This window comes from Camarhynchus parvulus, chromosome 5 (genome assembly GCF_901933205.1).
Source record: "Camarhynchus parvulus chromosome 5, STF_HiC, whole genome shotgun sequence".
NCBI lineage: Eukaryota > Metazoa > Chordata > Aves > Passeriformes > Thraupidae > Camarhynchus > Camarhynchus parvulus.
Window position 1 is genome coordinate 27,780,440 of NC_044575.1, and position 14,867 is coordinate 27,795,306.

At 47.8% G+C, this 14,867-nt stretch overlaps 1 protein-coding gene across 3 annotated transcripts in view; it reads left to right on the forward strand.

Annotated features, from left to right (window-relative positions):
- The window catches only part of SLC8A3 (solute carrier family 8 member A3), a 112,707-nt gene that overhangs the window by 80,633 nt on the left and 17,207 nt on the right, over nt 1–14,867 (forward strand). For all 3 annotated transcript variants that reach the window (XM_030949352.1, XM_030949351.1, XM_030949353.1), the window contains one exon: nt 10,839–10,942. In XM_030949352.1, coding sequence (XP_030805212.1) covers nt 10,839–10,942 — 104 coding nt within the window. The remainder of the gene's footprint in view (nt 1–10,838; nt 10,943–14,867) is intronic.

The window sequence follows — 14,867 nt, forward strand, 5'->3', positions numbered from 1 at the left end:
GTTCTCTAGAGCAAACAAAAGATCTCTAGTACTTTTCTTTTTGGCCACTGATACCCATGATGCATTTTGATATCATAGGTGTTGATTGTGGTACATCAGACTCAGATGGAAGCAGTAAAATTCAAAGACCTTTAGTAAGGAATAAATGTCCTTCCTTCCTGCCTTCCTTCCTGCTCTTCTCTTCCTCCCTTCCTCCTTCTGTCATTCCCTCTGTCCATCCCTCCATTCCTCCCTTCCTCCCTCCCCACAGCATGGTTGTGGTTGAAGTCTTGCTCCTTCTGAAATTCCTTTCTAAGAGAAAAAAAGGCACAGAATCTCCTCAGTGAAGCTGTTCCCCTGGGAATCTGCCCAAGGTCGGGAGGGGTAAAATGTCTATGCCCAGGGCCCTGGCTCTGCTTTGCACCTACACCAGGCTGATACCCACCTTAACTGCCTGGTTTTATGGGCTGCCAAGTTGAATTATTGCTTGTACAAGACATGTACTTACTGTACAGACCTCAACAAATAGCTCCATAGGCTGCTGAAATTTTCTCGGCTCTCCCCTGGCCCTGAAGCATCAAGTCTCATAGGGTAAGCAAGAAGAAGCTGACTTGGAGGAGGCCAGACAAGGGCTCACATGTGGCTGTACACTCAGCTTCAATATTCAAACTCAAGTAGCTTCATGAAACTGAATAAGGAAAAGAAAACCTGTGGAGCTGGGCTGCTATGCTTGTACAGCCTAACTTAAATAGCTCAGCTGGTCAGCAGCATGGACTCAGCTGAGAGAAGGGGGTTTAACGAACTCTGATTTCCCCTTTTTTGCAGAAATTCTTAAAAACAAACTGTGACATCTCTCCTTGAAGAACCCTGTATATTAGAGCATTTTATCATGTTTGAACAAAGTGAAATGTAGAGTGCTTTGGATATCTTGTCTGGCAGGGCTGACTGCATTATGGACGTTCATGGAGCATTTTTTGGTGCTTCAGGGTTTCCAAGTTGAGTGTGAGACTTGAGAGTGGAGTGGATTTGCCATTTACTAGCTCCAGTGGTGATTCCCATGGCTGATACATGGATATACCACATCTCTTGAGTTGCTCTGAATTTATTAGGCACTTAAGGATTTTTTTTTTGATGGCATGGATGTGCTTAATGGACTCACTTGCAATTTAGCAGCTCTGATTTCTCATTGCTGGTACAGTTATTTTCACTGGTACAAAGTAGGTGTGAAACATTGTCATGTGAGCTTGGTAGCATTTCATGTCTCTTGGCAGTCTTGGCTGGCAGTGGGAAGCAAGGGCTGGGCTGCTCTGCACAAAACAGGCACAAATTGAAAAATGAAGATGACCAGAAAGACAAAAAAAACCTTTTAGTGTTGTCATCTAGGATGGAGAAACCATAACAAGCAATTTAGCAATTTTAAATTTTTTTTTTACTTTGGATTTATTTTTTTAATGGCTATCACTATAAATCTTTTACTTGTAACACTTTAAAGTTTTCTTATACAAGTAAAGACTAAAAAATACAGCTCTTAGTCTTGGCTATGTCCTTTTAATTATCATGTGTCAGCTACTAAAGCATTTTCAATAGTTCTAATTGAAGCATGAGCCAATTTACTAATTAGCCAAGATTACATGAGGAATACACAAAGGGAAGATGCCTTTCTGTGTCAATATTTCCTCCTTTATGCCTTAGGAGATCTGGTGTGATGTGAACAAACTTCACTGCTAACAGTCAGCCAGGCAGAGCCCCTGAGCTCCTGGTGGTCCTGCACATTGTCCACACAGTCCCAGGGGTGGGCATGAGGGATCACACAAGGCTTTGGACTGGGGTCATTGTCCCCACCTCAGGGTACAGCCGCTTCTTGCGTGGCGTCTTCTCCAGTGAACCTTTTCCCCCTGCCTGTGAGCTGCCATAGCAGAGCTGGATGTTTCTGGCCCTAGCCCTTGCAGGAGTGGAGCAGAGATCCCTCCTGTGCCGCACGTGTGGCAGGGATAGAGGCTTGCAGAAGGGCTCTGGGTCTCCTAGGCCAGTCTCAGACTCTGCCTCTGTGTGGGAGGAACAGCAGGGATGCAGGGAGCTACTCCAGGGGGCAGTGCCAAAGGCACTCCTCCCTCCTGCCTTGTCAGTCTGGACATTACAAAGGACTTTCTAGGGGTAAAGAGTTGAAATATAGGGAAAGATCATCCAGAAAACCATCTTTGTAATGTGGCTATTAGAAAGCAGTTGGGCAACACCTGCTACTCAGGAATGGCTTGGTGGAAATGCCTCTGCCCAGAGGCAGGATGATAGTTGTTTGCAGATATATTTTCTGAGGTCTTTTAGTTCCCTCATGCAGTAAATAGACTTTAGCAAGGAAGAGGAGGTGCCCTACAGAAGCGCACAGTTCCTTCAAATGGGAACCATGTCAGATGAAGCCAGAATAAGTTGATACTCATATGAATAAATGATACTTCCACCACCACTTCAAGCTCTCTCTGCTCTCTTCCCTCACCTTCTTTCTGGTTGCGTCACTGTAGTACCTTCCACATTGGGAGTTCAAAGCAAGTAGGGACTGTCCCCTATCAAGTCCCTGTGAAAAATAAGGACCATCCATATCTGCATGGATATAGAAACTAAAGTATGGAGTATCAAATGACTTACTTGTAAGGCTTCAGGCTTGACAGGAGAAATATGTAGGTCATATAGTGATTAGCACTGCAAAGAACCTTATTTTAATGATAAGATGATAGTTTCTTATAATAATTTATCAGGTGATTTTGATTAAAAGATAATTAGTAACTAATTATCCCATAAAACAACTTGACAAGAGAAAACACAGAAGAGAAAAATCTCATTTTCTGGGGGTGGCTTCTGACTATGTTACTTTATAGCCGACTGGCCGGCAGTGAAGCTGTTGGGGCTTTCCCCCATGTGCTTGCTACACAAAGTAGGATAACTCTTGCACAGCTGCTCTTCCAAGGTCCTCATGAACAATGCAGCCAGTTCTTGGAAACTGGCCTGCCATGGCTTGTCTCCAGCTTCTGCGCCAGCACCAGTTCTTCTGTAACTCAAACATCAGCAACGTGCACATCAGGGCTCGAAACTGTGTTCTGACAGTTCATCTGTCCTGTTGGCACCTGTTTAGTTAATTGGTACCAACATCTAATCTGACCTTAGAGGCATCTTCAGTTCTTACTTTTCTGCTAGAACAAATGGTGACCATTGCCAGTGGCTGCAGCTGAATGCTTGACAACTTGTCCCCCCACTCCATAATCTCCATGGTAATCAAAAAATCATCTTTCATAAACATGATCATGTTAAGACAAAAAAAAAAAAAAAAAAAAAGTGCAACCTGCCTGTCTTGGTCATAATCTGGATTGGTTCTTAAATTAGCATGATTTTCTCTTGAAATTAAGATCGCTCAGCATCTCCTTGGTGAGTTTAGTGAATCTGCTTTTGGATATAATGATTCTGCCCTTCAAACACTTTTTTCTTTTTCTGTGCCATGTGACAGCATAATTCTTTGCTTCAAAATTGCTCAGTTTGTTACTCTGGGTTATTGATGCACAACTTCATATGACCATGGGCATCAAATCAGGCTTCTTTTGCTGGCCTCTTCACCTTTCCTGTGAGCACTATCACATTGTTGTGTTTAATATCCACCTCCCAATGAATTGGGCAAAGACAGATTCCCACTATTTATAACCTTATTTAATCCCTTCTGGTTTGCCTCAAGCACACAGCATTGCCAGCCAGTCAAAGCAGGTGATTTTCCTGCTCTGCTCCTTGCTGGGTGGCATCACCTCGAGTCTTGTGTGCAGTTCTGGGCACCACAATATGAAAAAGGCATTGAGGAATTACAGTGTCTGAAGAAGGGCCATGAGGATGGTGAAGGGTCTGGAGGGGAAGCCACATGAGGTGTGGCTGAGATCAGTTGGTCTGTTCAGCCTGGAGGAGGTTGAGGGGAGGCCTCATTGTGGTTTTTAGCGTCCTCATGAGGAGAAGTGTACTGATCTCTTCACTCTTGTGCCCAGTGGCAGGACTTGAGGAAAACACATGAAGTTGAGTCAGGGAACGTTTAGGTTGGATATCAGGAAAAAGTTTTTCACTCAGAGGGTGATTGAGCACTGGAAAGGCTCCCCAGGGAAGTGGTCACAGCACCAAGCCTGACAGAGTTCAAGCATTTGGACAATGCTCTCAGCACATGGTGTGATTGTTGGGTTATCCTGCCCAGGGCCAGGAATTGGACTCAATGAGCTTGATGGGTCCCTTCCAACTCAGCATATTTTATGATACTGTGACTGCTCTATGAGCTCTTCTGGCATAGTAGCTGGGCCCTATCTGCAGCTTCACAGTGAAGTCCCAAACCAGCTCAGAGCTCTGGAGAAGAGTCAGACTGGTACCACAGGCTTTGAACTTAATGCTGCAGGAACCTGCACCCACAGCAAATTAGATGAAGGTTTGGGTTTATCAGGATGTATGTCAAGAACAGAATGGCTTGACCCAAAGTGTTTGTACTAATGATTCACATTAATGAGTTACTGAACATCTCCTGGTACATTTCACTGCCCCAGGGATGTTTACCTTGCTGTCCTGGCTGCTTTTCATCCTGGCTAATAGTGTCCCATCAGGGACTCTAAAATGTGCCCTTGCACAGCTCTGCCTGTTTCAGTGGTATACACTATGTGACATCTCCTGACTTGCATTCTTTTTAGAGTTGCTTCACATTCCAAAATCACACAGACCCACACAGACACATCCTCTTAACCGTCTCAGCAATAATTCCTGCAAATGAGAGTGTCCACACAAAGAGATACTCAGTATTTTCTAGCACATTAATCAAATAACCATTCAGTTGTTGCCTTATGTGTTGGAAGTGGACGTGTTGTCAAATAAAATAATTTTATAGATTATCCTCTGTACTTCCCAGATGGGGAATTTAGCAACATCATGTGCACAAAGTCCTTTAGGAGAAGATCGATGTCTATTCATTTAATCTTCTATTGCTTACTCAGGGAAATCTCATTCTTAATGTTGCTCCCCAGAGGAGCTTTTCCATCCCTGACATTTAAAACCAGTGGTTGTTTCTAAGTGTATGTTGAAAGCAGAACTTCATCTGAAGGCTGTTGGATAGCTGCTTGCAATGACCTCAGAGAAAAAGAAGCAAGTGAGCAGCTATCCTCACTTCTATGTGACCAGGTGTTCCCTGGGAGTGCTGGCTTTTGGCTTGCCCTGCTGTGTCACAGGCCAAATTGAAAGCATTGCTCAGTCTGCTGAAAGCTGCACCAAGCCCTGAATGAAAGAGCCCTTCTCATCACTGTAGTCATGCAGGTGTTGAGATTGGACTGCACTGTGGCTTGGAGCTGGCAGTGGGGCTTTGTGTTTTGCAGAGTGGCTCCTTGCTGCCAGGAGAGGCTTTTGGATGGTCTCTGTTGTTCTCTGCTTTTGAACTGTCTGAGATGTGTCTTGGCCCCAGTCAAACTGTCTGAGAGAATGGGGAAGGCTGGAAAGTGTCTTCCTTTCCTCATGTGAAGCGGCCAGAGGCTGGGGAATGAAAGCTGCTCAGCTCAGCAAGGTTCCTTGCTTCCCATGGTGGCGAGCATGCCCATCAGGGCTGCTGCATGGCCAGCCCCTCTCGTGCCCACCTCTGCCTCCATTAATTTCAAGAAGCTGTCATGATGTTCTTGCAGCAAAATGTTCCCAAGCCTCCCGCTCCCACACGCTCTCTGCCTCTCGGTGTCCTTCTGTCACATCTCTCACATTAACGTGATGTCCTCCCAGCGTTACACTCCAGCCCTTCTCTCCATCCATCTCCTCCATTCTTCCTGCCTTCCGAGGATGCAGCTCTCAGTGTGGCTGTAGGTGAGAGATGAGATTGTGTGGGAGCAATCTGTGTTTTGGCCTCCAGACAGTTTATGACAGCTCGGGACGCAGCTGTATTTATGGTTGCTTTCATAGGCCTGGAGACGAGCGAAATGCTCACAGAGGTAGGGAAGCTGCACAGCAGGGGAAAGGGCAGCCCTCACCAGCCACAGTGGACTGGGAGGGGTGGCCTGATGGGCCACCACACCCCCCCCTCTGTCAGCACTGACCTTTCTGTGGTGACAGTCACGGGAGCAGCCAGCCAAGAGAAGGGCACTTCCCCTCAAGGGAGCAAACCCAGCACTGTGGCCCCATCCGTGCAGGCTGCAGAGCGGCCTGGGAGCAGGGATGCTGCTCTTCCCTCTGCCACACAATCCCAGGGAAAGGTTAACTGCTCCCCAGTATGTGACACTGGGTCTGTGAGCCCTGGCCCACCTCCCCATGTCACTGCACAGTCCTTGCCAAGTTCTGCCCTGCTCCTTTCCCCTTGCACAGGGAGGTCTGGCAACACCCTGATTCTGGAGCAAGAGCTGGCAGTGGCTACAGTTTGGCTCCCATCATCCCCATCCCACCACACCTGGCCCCAGGCATCACCTCTGGGCTCCTGCTGTGTCCCCAAGGCTTTCATGGGGTGGAGGACCTGCTGGGCACTCACCACCTCTCAGGAAAGCTGGAGAGGTCGGGCACCACCTCCACTGGGATTCAGCCAGATGGGGAGAGGGAGTGCAAGGCTCAGCCTGTGTTCATGCAGGGCACCTGTGGCTTTGGCCTGTTGCTTTGATCTGTCCTTTACCTGTTGTTTCAGAGCTGGGTAGAAGGTTCTTTTCTCCTTAATAGCTTGCAGCAAAGGAGGAAACCAGGAAGTTACTGGATTGGTAACCAAATTCAGACTCTCTTTTTGGAAAAGCCACCTGATGCTTGAGTGTGTGGTAGTGGTCCAGTTTGCAGCAAAGCTGAGTTGGTTTTGGAGCCCAGAAGGTTTGTGTTCCTGACTTGAGGGGACCTGCTTTTGCAAAGCCAGCACTTTGCCATGCTAGCCTCTAGGGATCCCCAGCAACCCTTCTTTCTCTTTCTTTATAAGTTTTTTTTTTTTACATTAAAACAAAGACTATTCTAAGGAAGTGTCAGCACTGTGGAACTACTTGGTAGGGCATGTAGGGAAAGGGAAAGGGAAAGGGAAAGGGAAAGGGAAAGGGAAAGGGAAAGGGAAAGGGAAAGGGAAAGGGAAAGGAAAGGAAAGGAAAGGAAAGGAAAGGAAAGGAAAGGAAAGGAAAGGAAAGGAAAGGAAAGGAAAGGAAAGGAAAGGAAAGGAAAGGAAAGGAAAGGAAAGGAAAGGAAAGGAAAGGAAAGGAAAGGGTTTGCATGCAGAATATCAACTGTGCAAAGCCTTAGAATAGCTTTGTCACAATACATAAGCTGACCCCAGGAAACAGGGTCTGTGGTGTTTTTTCCAAATTTTTGCAGACAAGCAATACTGATTATTTCAAAGCTCCTAGAATGGAAAAACCATAAGCAATGGTACTTATGAAAGGGATTATTAAAAGCAACCCACGTCCAGGAAGCACTGGCTGCTTTGGAAAATCCCACCTTCTGTTTTGTAGTAATGAGCAAGGAAAAGATCAGAGCTATGAATCAGCTGTAGGTTTAACTCAGCAAATTGAACAAGCTTTGCAAAGTATCAGAGGCCCAGATAAAATCTGGTTCAAAAGCCAAATTCAACATCTTCAACAAAAATGAAACAAAAAATCATCATGATGAAGTCTTAGCAGAGCAGCAACGTTCACACCAGGGAAATACCTTTTAAAAATCTTTCAGGCTGGATTATCAGAGATTGAAGGAGCCTAGAGAAGGGAAAGGAGGCTTGCTGGCATTGGTGCAGGGTATGGGTAGAGCAAGCATTGGCAAAAATAAAGCTGATTTAGCTCAGAAAGAAGAATTGGAGGTGATTTTTCCTGCATATTCCTGCACTGATGGATAGGGAGACATTGTCCAAACTCGGCTCCTACCCCTGTGCCATCATTTCAAAGGGAAGGGTTGGGACCAAGATCAAGACCAGAGGCAGCACAGGGAACAGGATTTCCACAGCTGGAGTGCAGGAGGAATTGACTTGAGGGTCAAATTGTAGGATGACCAAATAATTTTGTGGTCATTATTGATATCAGTAGGAATGCAAGCTGCAGCGATGATTCTCCTATTCTGTGCTGAAGTGGTGATTTTCCAGAGGCTGATGGCTGTGGCAGCGTCCCCAGGGTGGGGATCACAACACCCCCAGGGTGCAGGGCTGGACTGCTTGTTCTCTGAGGCACTGTGAGATCAAAGATACAAGATTTAATTGCAAAGGCTACAGGCTGAGGCACATAGAGATGTGAATTTGGTCACATCTTTCCAGATTGCCAGTGGTTGTGATTGCCAGTCCTGCTTTTTTCTTCCTTCCCATTGCCAGTCAAGACTGATTGTGCATGACATGCACCTGGGCCTGATCTGACTGCTAAGGTTGGGCAGGAAGAAGAGGAGCTTGTGTCAGGGCCATGTGTGGGGCCAAAGCAGTGGGAAGCAGGGGATCTTTCACTGGCAGGAGGGGCAATTGTTTTGAGGTAAGGAAAACACTTCTTATGTGGAACTGACTTCTGGTTTAAAAAATGCAGTTCTAGCTTGGGGGTAGGGTTCAACTAGCAGTCCAGGAGCCCCAAGATGTCAAGTGGATACCCATTCAGAGGAGTTACATGTGCAAACAGTGTTGTATTTAAGAGGGGGTTATGCCAGCTTGGGACGAAAGCACCAATGTCTTCAGTCACAAGTGAGGGATGTGACTGCATGAACCTTTGTAGCCACTGGCAGAATGAGGGGAGTGCAGGGGTCATTTTGAGCTTGCAACAGTCAGTGCAGCCTGTTTGCAAGGAGGCAGTGGGTTGGCAGTCTTTGACTTGTTTCTCTTGTTCTCTTTGGGTATGAAAGTTGTGGGACAGTACTCTGCATAAGGCATGTATTTGCTGTGAAGGAAACCATGACAGAGTGAGCTCTTCTTTTTCTACAAAATGGTACAAGAACTTGTAAGAAATTTGCTAAAGGAGAAACACAGGATCTACTGCCCAGCTGCTCAGCAGCTCCAGCAGCCAGCACTTCTCAGAGCAGGCCAATGAAGCTGAGGCAGCAGCAGGGCGCCAGCAGGGTGTGTGTGCTTGTGTGGCTGCTGGTGTGTGTGTGTGTGTGTGCACAGGGGTAACAGGGTGAGGGAAGCCTGCTTCTCTGCTGGCCATCAGACCTCACTGCCCACAGGCTGAGCCCTGAGCCAGTTTGTTTTTGTCTAACTTCACTTTCTAGTTTAGCCTGCCATTCTGCCTTTGGGTTAAACAGAAAATCGGACAGTGTTGCTTGCAGAAGGGGGCCTTTAGCCTTTCTCAAAGGGCCATGTTGAGTATGTTCAGTGGGTGAGAAAACTTTGACTCTCTAATGTACCCATTTAACTCTGTCCTTCCTTGACTTTTGCTTCTCTGTTCCCCTCTCCCCTTTATGACCCTTATTATTTTTCCATCCACAGCAAAACAGTTCACATCAAGGTAATTGATGATGAGGAGTATGAAAAAACCAAGAATTTCTTCATTGAGCTGATGAGCCCCCGCATGGTGGATATGAGTTTACAGAAAGGTGTAGTACTGGCCCTGCAGACTAACATTAACGTTCTTTCCTCCTCTCTTCCATCTCCTTCCTCCTCTTCTCTTCCTCTGATGTCTCTCTGTCTCTGACTGCTCTGCCCTAAACACTGCTGTGCACGCACACCGTGTCACATGGTACCCATGGGGTGGCATGGGGAGTGGTGCTGGGGCTGCTGAGAGGCAAAGTGGCAAGGGGAGGAGAGAGAGAAGGATGGAGAGCAGTCCTGCTTGTCCATATTTCTGCGGGGACTTGAGAGGAGCCTTCTGCCACCCCCACTGGAGGACCTAAGAAAATTTTGTAGTGTCAGTGGGAAGACGCTGGCTAGAAACACATCCAGCATCTCAGGAGGTCATCCCCCAGCTCTGGTCCTGTGGGTTGTTCCACTCAGACCCGTGTTAGAAAAACACAGGAATTAAGGCCTGGCAGAGAAGCAGCTCTGTGACTTCTGAGAAGCAGTGGGCAAAGGCTGTGCAACCCCATGTCTGGTTGTCACAGAGGAGCTTGGAGCAGGACCTGAGGGCAAGGAAGAGCCAGGGCCCACTTTGGTTTGCCTGGGTCTCACAGCAGCTGTGTGCATTGCAGGGGTAGTCGAGGGGACCAGATAAGCTGGCCTCAAGGGAAAGAGGCTAGACCTGCTCCAGTGCCCAGGCCATTTCTTTTTGAGCCTTGGAGGCGTTATCCCATTGTGTCCCCTGTAAGCAAAGCTGTCCATCCCCTGGGAAGACTGCATCCTCATTTGAGGAACAGGACAGGAGGATGGATAGATACTATCAAGAAGAGAAAGTAATAAGATGTGCCATTTTAAAAATGGGAGTTAGAACCATCAGCCTCCTTAGCAGCTGGTGGAGCTGTAGCCACTGGCAGAGGCCTACCTCACTGCACTGGGGAATGTGTCTCTCTCTTCTCCTCAGGTTCCCGGCCCAGAGTCTTTGCAGATTTATTATTAATCATGAGGGTATTATTACTGTATTTATTATTAATGGTAAGAATAAATTGGTCTTCCAGCTAAAATGCAGTGGGTAGCTCAGGGTGGTGGTCCCTGATGCTTTTCAGGCAACTGATACCCTTTCCATTACCATCTGACACTGAAAAAAAATGCGCTGCAGAAGTCACCTTCCACTAACCATCAGCAAGGTCCTCCTCCCACTTTTCCCTGCCTCCTCACTCCCTTGCCAGCCCCCCTGCCCCTAACAGCCTGCTCCCAAGGAGCCGCTGCGAGGATGCTGTGTCCGACAGGCAGGCCAGCGCACGCCGCCCAGCGGGAGGGGCTGCGTGCCAGGAGCCCTCGCTGCCGCCGCTGCTGCTGCCTCACCTCCAGCCAGCTGACCCGCTGTACACGGTTGTCTCTCTTGTTGTCCCTACAGGAAGACCATAAGTGTTAAGATAGTAGATGAGGAGGAATACGAAAGGCAGGAGAATTTCTTCATTGCCCTTGGTGAACCGCAATGGATGGAACGAGGAATATCAGGTGTGAGATCCTTTATGAAAAAAATGCAAAAAAGAAAAAAATCAGAATCAAGTATCCAAACCCCAAATCCAGAAAATATAACCTTCTTTCTCCTCCTTACCCTTCCTCCTTTTCTCCTCCTCCTGTAGAGGGATCGACTTTTACTCTTTGCCCTCCTGTATTCTGCTCTTACTCTGTTTTGGTGTCATCTCTGTGCCTTTAAGAGCCTAGCTTACTTCTGATCCTCCTTTTGTGCAATGCTTGAGTCTCGGAGGCTGTGTTATTTTGATTGGGTTTCCTTGTCTTGATCTGTTTTTTGTTCTGAGCACACCTTTGCTGTTCTCCCTGCTCCTGCTTCTTTGCCAGGACCTTGGGGAATGCAAAAGGCAAGAGAAGGGTGTAATGCATGGCTGCCCCCTTCAACTCCTCCTGTACTCCCCCATCCTTCCCTCTGTTGTTGCCTCCAGTGGCACTGCTTTGGTGCTCTTGGGTCCCTATGAAGTGTGATGAAAAGTCCATAGGAGAAGAGAGAAGGTGTGAAGTAACTTGGCTTACTTTTTTTTGAAATGGTTCTTCATGTCTTTCATTTGAAAACCCCTTTAAATGTGTCACAAACAATCACAGTCTGTGAGGGTGAAGGGTGTGAAGCTCTACTGAGGTCCTGCTTCATCTGAAGTGAGACCCAGGATCTCCCAGCAGACCAGGATTCATTGCTGGAATAAACCCAGACTTACGGTTGTGTCTTGCCTACATCTACCTTTGTTCTTGTCCTATATGTGTTTGACCCCTTTCTCACTGAGTCTTGCCACTGGCTTCACTAGTTTTGGGGTGGCCTAGGAAGGCCAATATTTAAACAGAGGCGCTTTACAAAAAGGAATTCAAATCCTTCTGGTTGCCTGTTACAGAGTAGAGCCAGATGTGTGTGCCCACAGGCTTATTTCTGCTCTCAGGTGCTGCTGTTGGTGGTGGGACACCTGGCTGCTGCCCACGCACTGCACAGCACAGCTCTCCCTTGCTGAAATGTCTTCTGTTTCTTACCTCACCAGCACAGCAGCTGCCCTCTGACCAGTCCAAGCTCCCATAGACTGCTCCATAGGATGTTCAGGATAGACACAGGTTACATTAGCATTTCAGTATCATATAGCATCCGCGGACTTGTAAAATGTAAACCTGTATTTTAATATTGTTAGACTGCCTCCTACAGCCCACAGGCAATGAGGGATATCAGGTTCCACTTTGTCAAGCACAAGCCCTCAGTTTTCACTGAAGTCCAACTGCCCTTGAGCAGAAGCAGTGATCAACCTTGCCATATCCCGTGGGAGTATGTCCCAGCAATCAGTTGCCCGCCAGGGTAAAGATGTGAGCATGGCTTCAAGGTAGATGTTGTCTGGCCTCAGCTTGTAACCACTAGTTATTTTACTACTTTTTTCCATCATATAAAATAACTACATAATGCCACAGCTTCCATGTAGCTGTCTGTTCTCTACACCCACAGTATGCTCAGATTTCTTCTTGAGCATTGTGAAGGCCAAATCCTGGATCAAAGTCTTCAGTCCTAGAAACACACTGGGGTCTCCTCTCCACATGTGTGGAGATGTCTTCCTATCCATGGGTCTCCCACCTCTGTCTCAGCAGGTCCAGGAGGAAAATCACAGGCCCCTGTCTTTCTCCTGCTTGGTAGCTTGGAGCAACACAATGGATTTTTTTCTCAGCTGTCTGTTCTCTGTGAATCCTGCAGCCTTTTCTAAACAATGAGCAGAATCAGAATATAGAGTCATAAATGGGCTGTTTTTATGAAGTCCCATATTTCTTTTTCCTACACAGGTCACATTGCACCTGGTTGAATACGATCAAGTGTTTGGAAAAAACCCAAGTGGCCCCAGAAGTGGACCAGTTGTAAAACGTCTTCATTATTACTAGGACTACAGGGCCAGTTTGCTGTATCATATATCTCTTATTTACATCTATATTAGCTCTAGTCAGTGTGATTGTATGATTTGCAAGAGGCAGAGAAGAGGTCAGAGCTGGCCTAAATTGATCTGCAGCACAGAGCCTGCAGGCCAGGAGGTGAGGGCACACCCTTGGACAGACCCTCTTTTGCCTGGAGGAAGTAAAGGACTATGCCAGGGAGGAGATGCAGGGCCCTAGTTGGCCTCATTAGAGAAAAGTCAGAGAATGAGAGCACCATGATTTTAAAATCTGAGAGGCAGGAGATTAAACTGCATTTGTAAATGTTGCTGGCACAGGGTGGCACAGTTGCTACACTAAATCCAGGGCATCTGGAAAGATCCCCAGCTCTGTACTGGGGATCTTTGTACTCTGTGCACTTTGCGGCACCTCCGATGAGCCTGCCTTGTGCCTGGCATGAAGAATAAGGAGCTACGAGAGGCTTTCCCATAGAGGGCTTTGTGTGCGATCCAGAGCAGATGCTGTGGCCAGCAGCTTCACAGAATTCATGCATGACCAGCTGGCTCCCGGCGGAGAGGAGGCAGCCTGGGCCACGCTCAGGCTCACACGTGCTGGAGCATCGTGCAGCGTTGGGAGGGGATGCTCGCGCTGGCTCCAGCACGCGTGTTCCTGCCAGCATCGTGTGGGTGCTGCCATTGCCCTGTGCCCACAGACGGGGAAAATCCCACAGCACAGTCACCTAGCGGGGGCTTTGCTGGATTTTGGTGTGGTGATGGATGTACCCCCATGTGACTCACACAGCAAGGGCAAAGCACAGCTGTTGCCTCTCCTTGGGGACCCAGGCCCAGTAGCTTTTGAGGTAGAGTCTCTCTGGGTTTTGGCTACTCATGCATTTGTTCCCAGTGCTGCAAAAGATGTGGTTTTCTTGACAATGTGTCCTTGTTTTGTTGTTATTCCTCACTTAGCTCTGTCAGACTGAGCCTGTGCCTCAGTGCTGTAGGAAGATTGATGCTCTCAGCTATTTGCAGCATCTTCAAAACCTCTCCTGGCTCCTCTGAAAGCGGGGTGGCGGGCACCTCAGATGAATGGCAGTCGTGTTTGGAAGTAATCTGCAATCCGGGTCACGCAGAGACAGCTAGTTGTGCCTGCACTACCACAGCTTTGTGCTGAGGGCCTGCAGCTGGCCCCCGGCTTCTCCATGCAGAGGGCAGCTCCAAGCTTACCTCAGGGATACAAACAAGGTGGCAGTGATGAAATCAGGGGTGAAATGTTCCCTGAAGTGATGGCAGAGCTGATGACAGGGAGAAGTAGTATGTGCTTTTCAAAGCAGCCTGGGGTAGAGTTTGAGTTGTTTATTTTGGGATGCAGAACTTGGTCCAGAGCCTGGTGCTATTCAGACCCAGTGTGCTGTCCCTGTGGGTACCCACACTGCTGCAGGCTGTGGTGGCAGTGGCTCCTGACAGACATGCAGTGGAGGACGATGGCAGGTGGGGGCAGGGCTTACTACCACACGGTTGATTTGCATTACTGTCTGTGCTGTCCTGTACTTCTGCCAATACAAAGCAATCACCCCCAGTCAAGGGAACTTCTCCTTGGCCCTGATCAGAGCTGTGGGGCACAGGGGTCTCCAGGATGGTCTCTGTGAGGGCCAGAACTCAGCATGACATTCATCCTATTGCTCTTGCTCTCTGCATCTGCTAGCACCTTACTGGAGGAAAAATCATCTCTGCACAGAAGTGTTCCTGTGGTGGTGCAAACACAAATGCCTGTCTTCAGGTTGACCAGGGCTTGCAGAATGCAGAGCAGCCACTGATACAGCCTTTGAACTGGAACATTTTGCTTCATCTGCAGATGCTGCTCCTCACTGTTCATCCCCAGTTACATGAGTCATGCTGCTTTGAGCCTTGGGACACTCAGCTGTTAACCCTTGCTGTAAGGAGAGCTGACCACTTACTTCTGCTACATAAATGCTACATCTACTTTGTCTCACAGGACATCTGTTCTTTTTCACCAATCACTTTCTGCAGCTGGAGTTTTT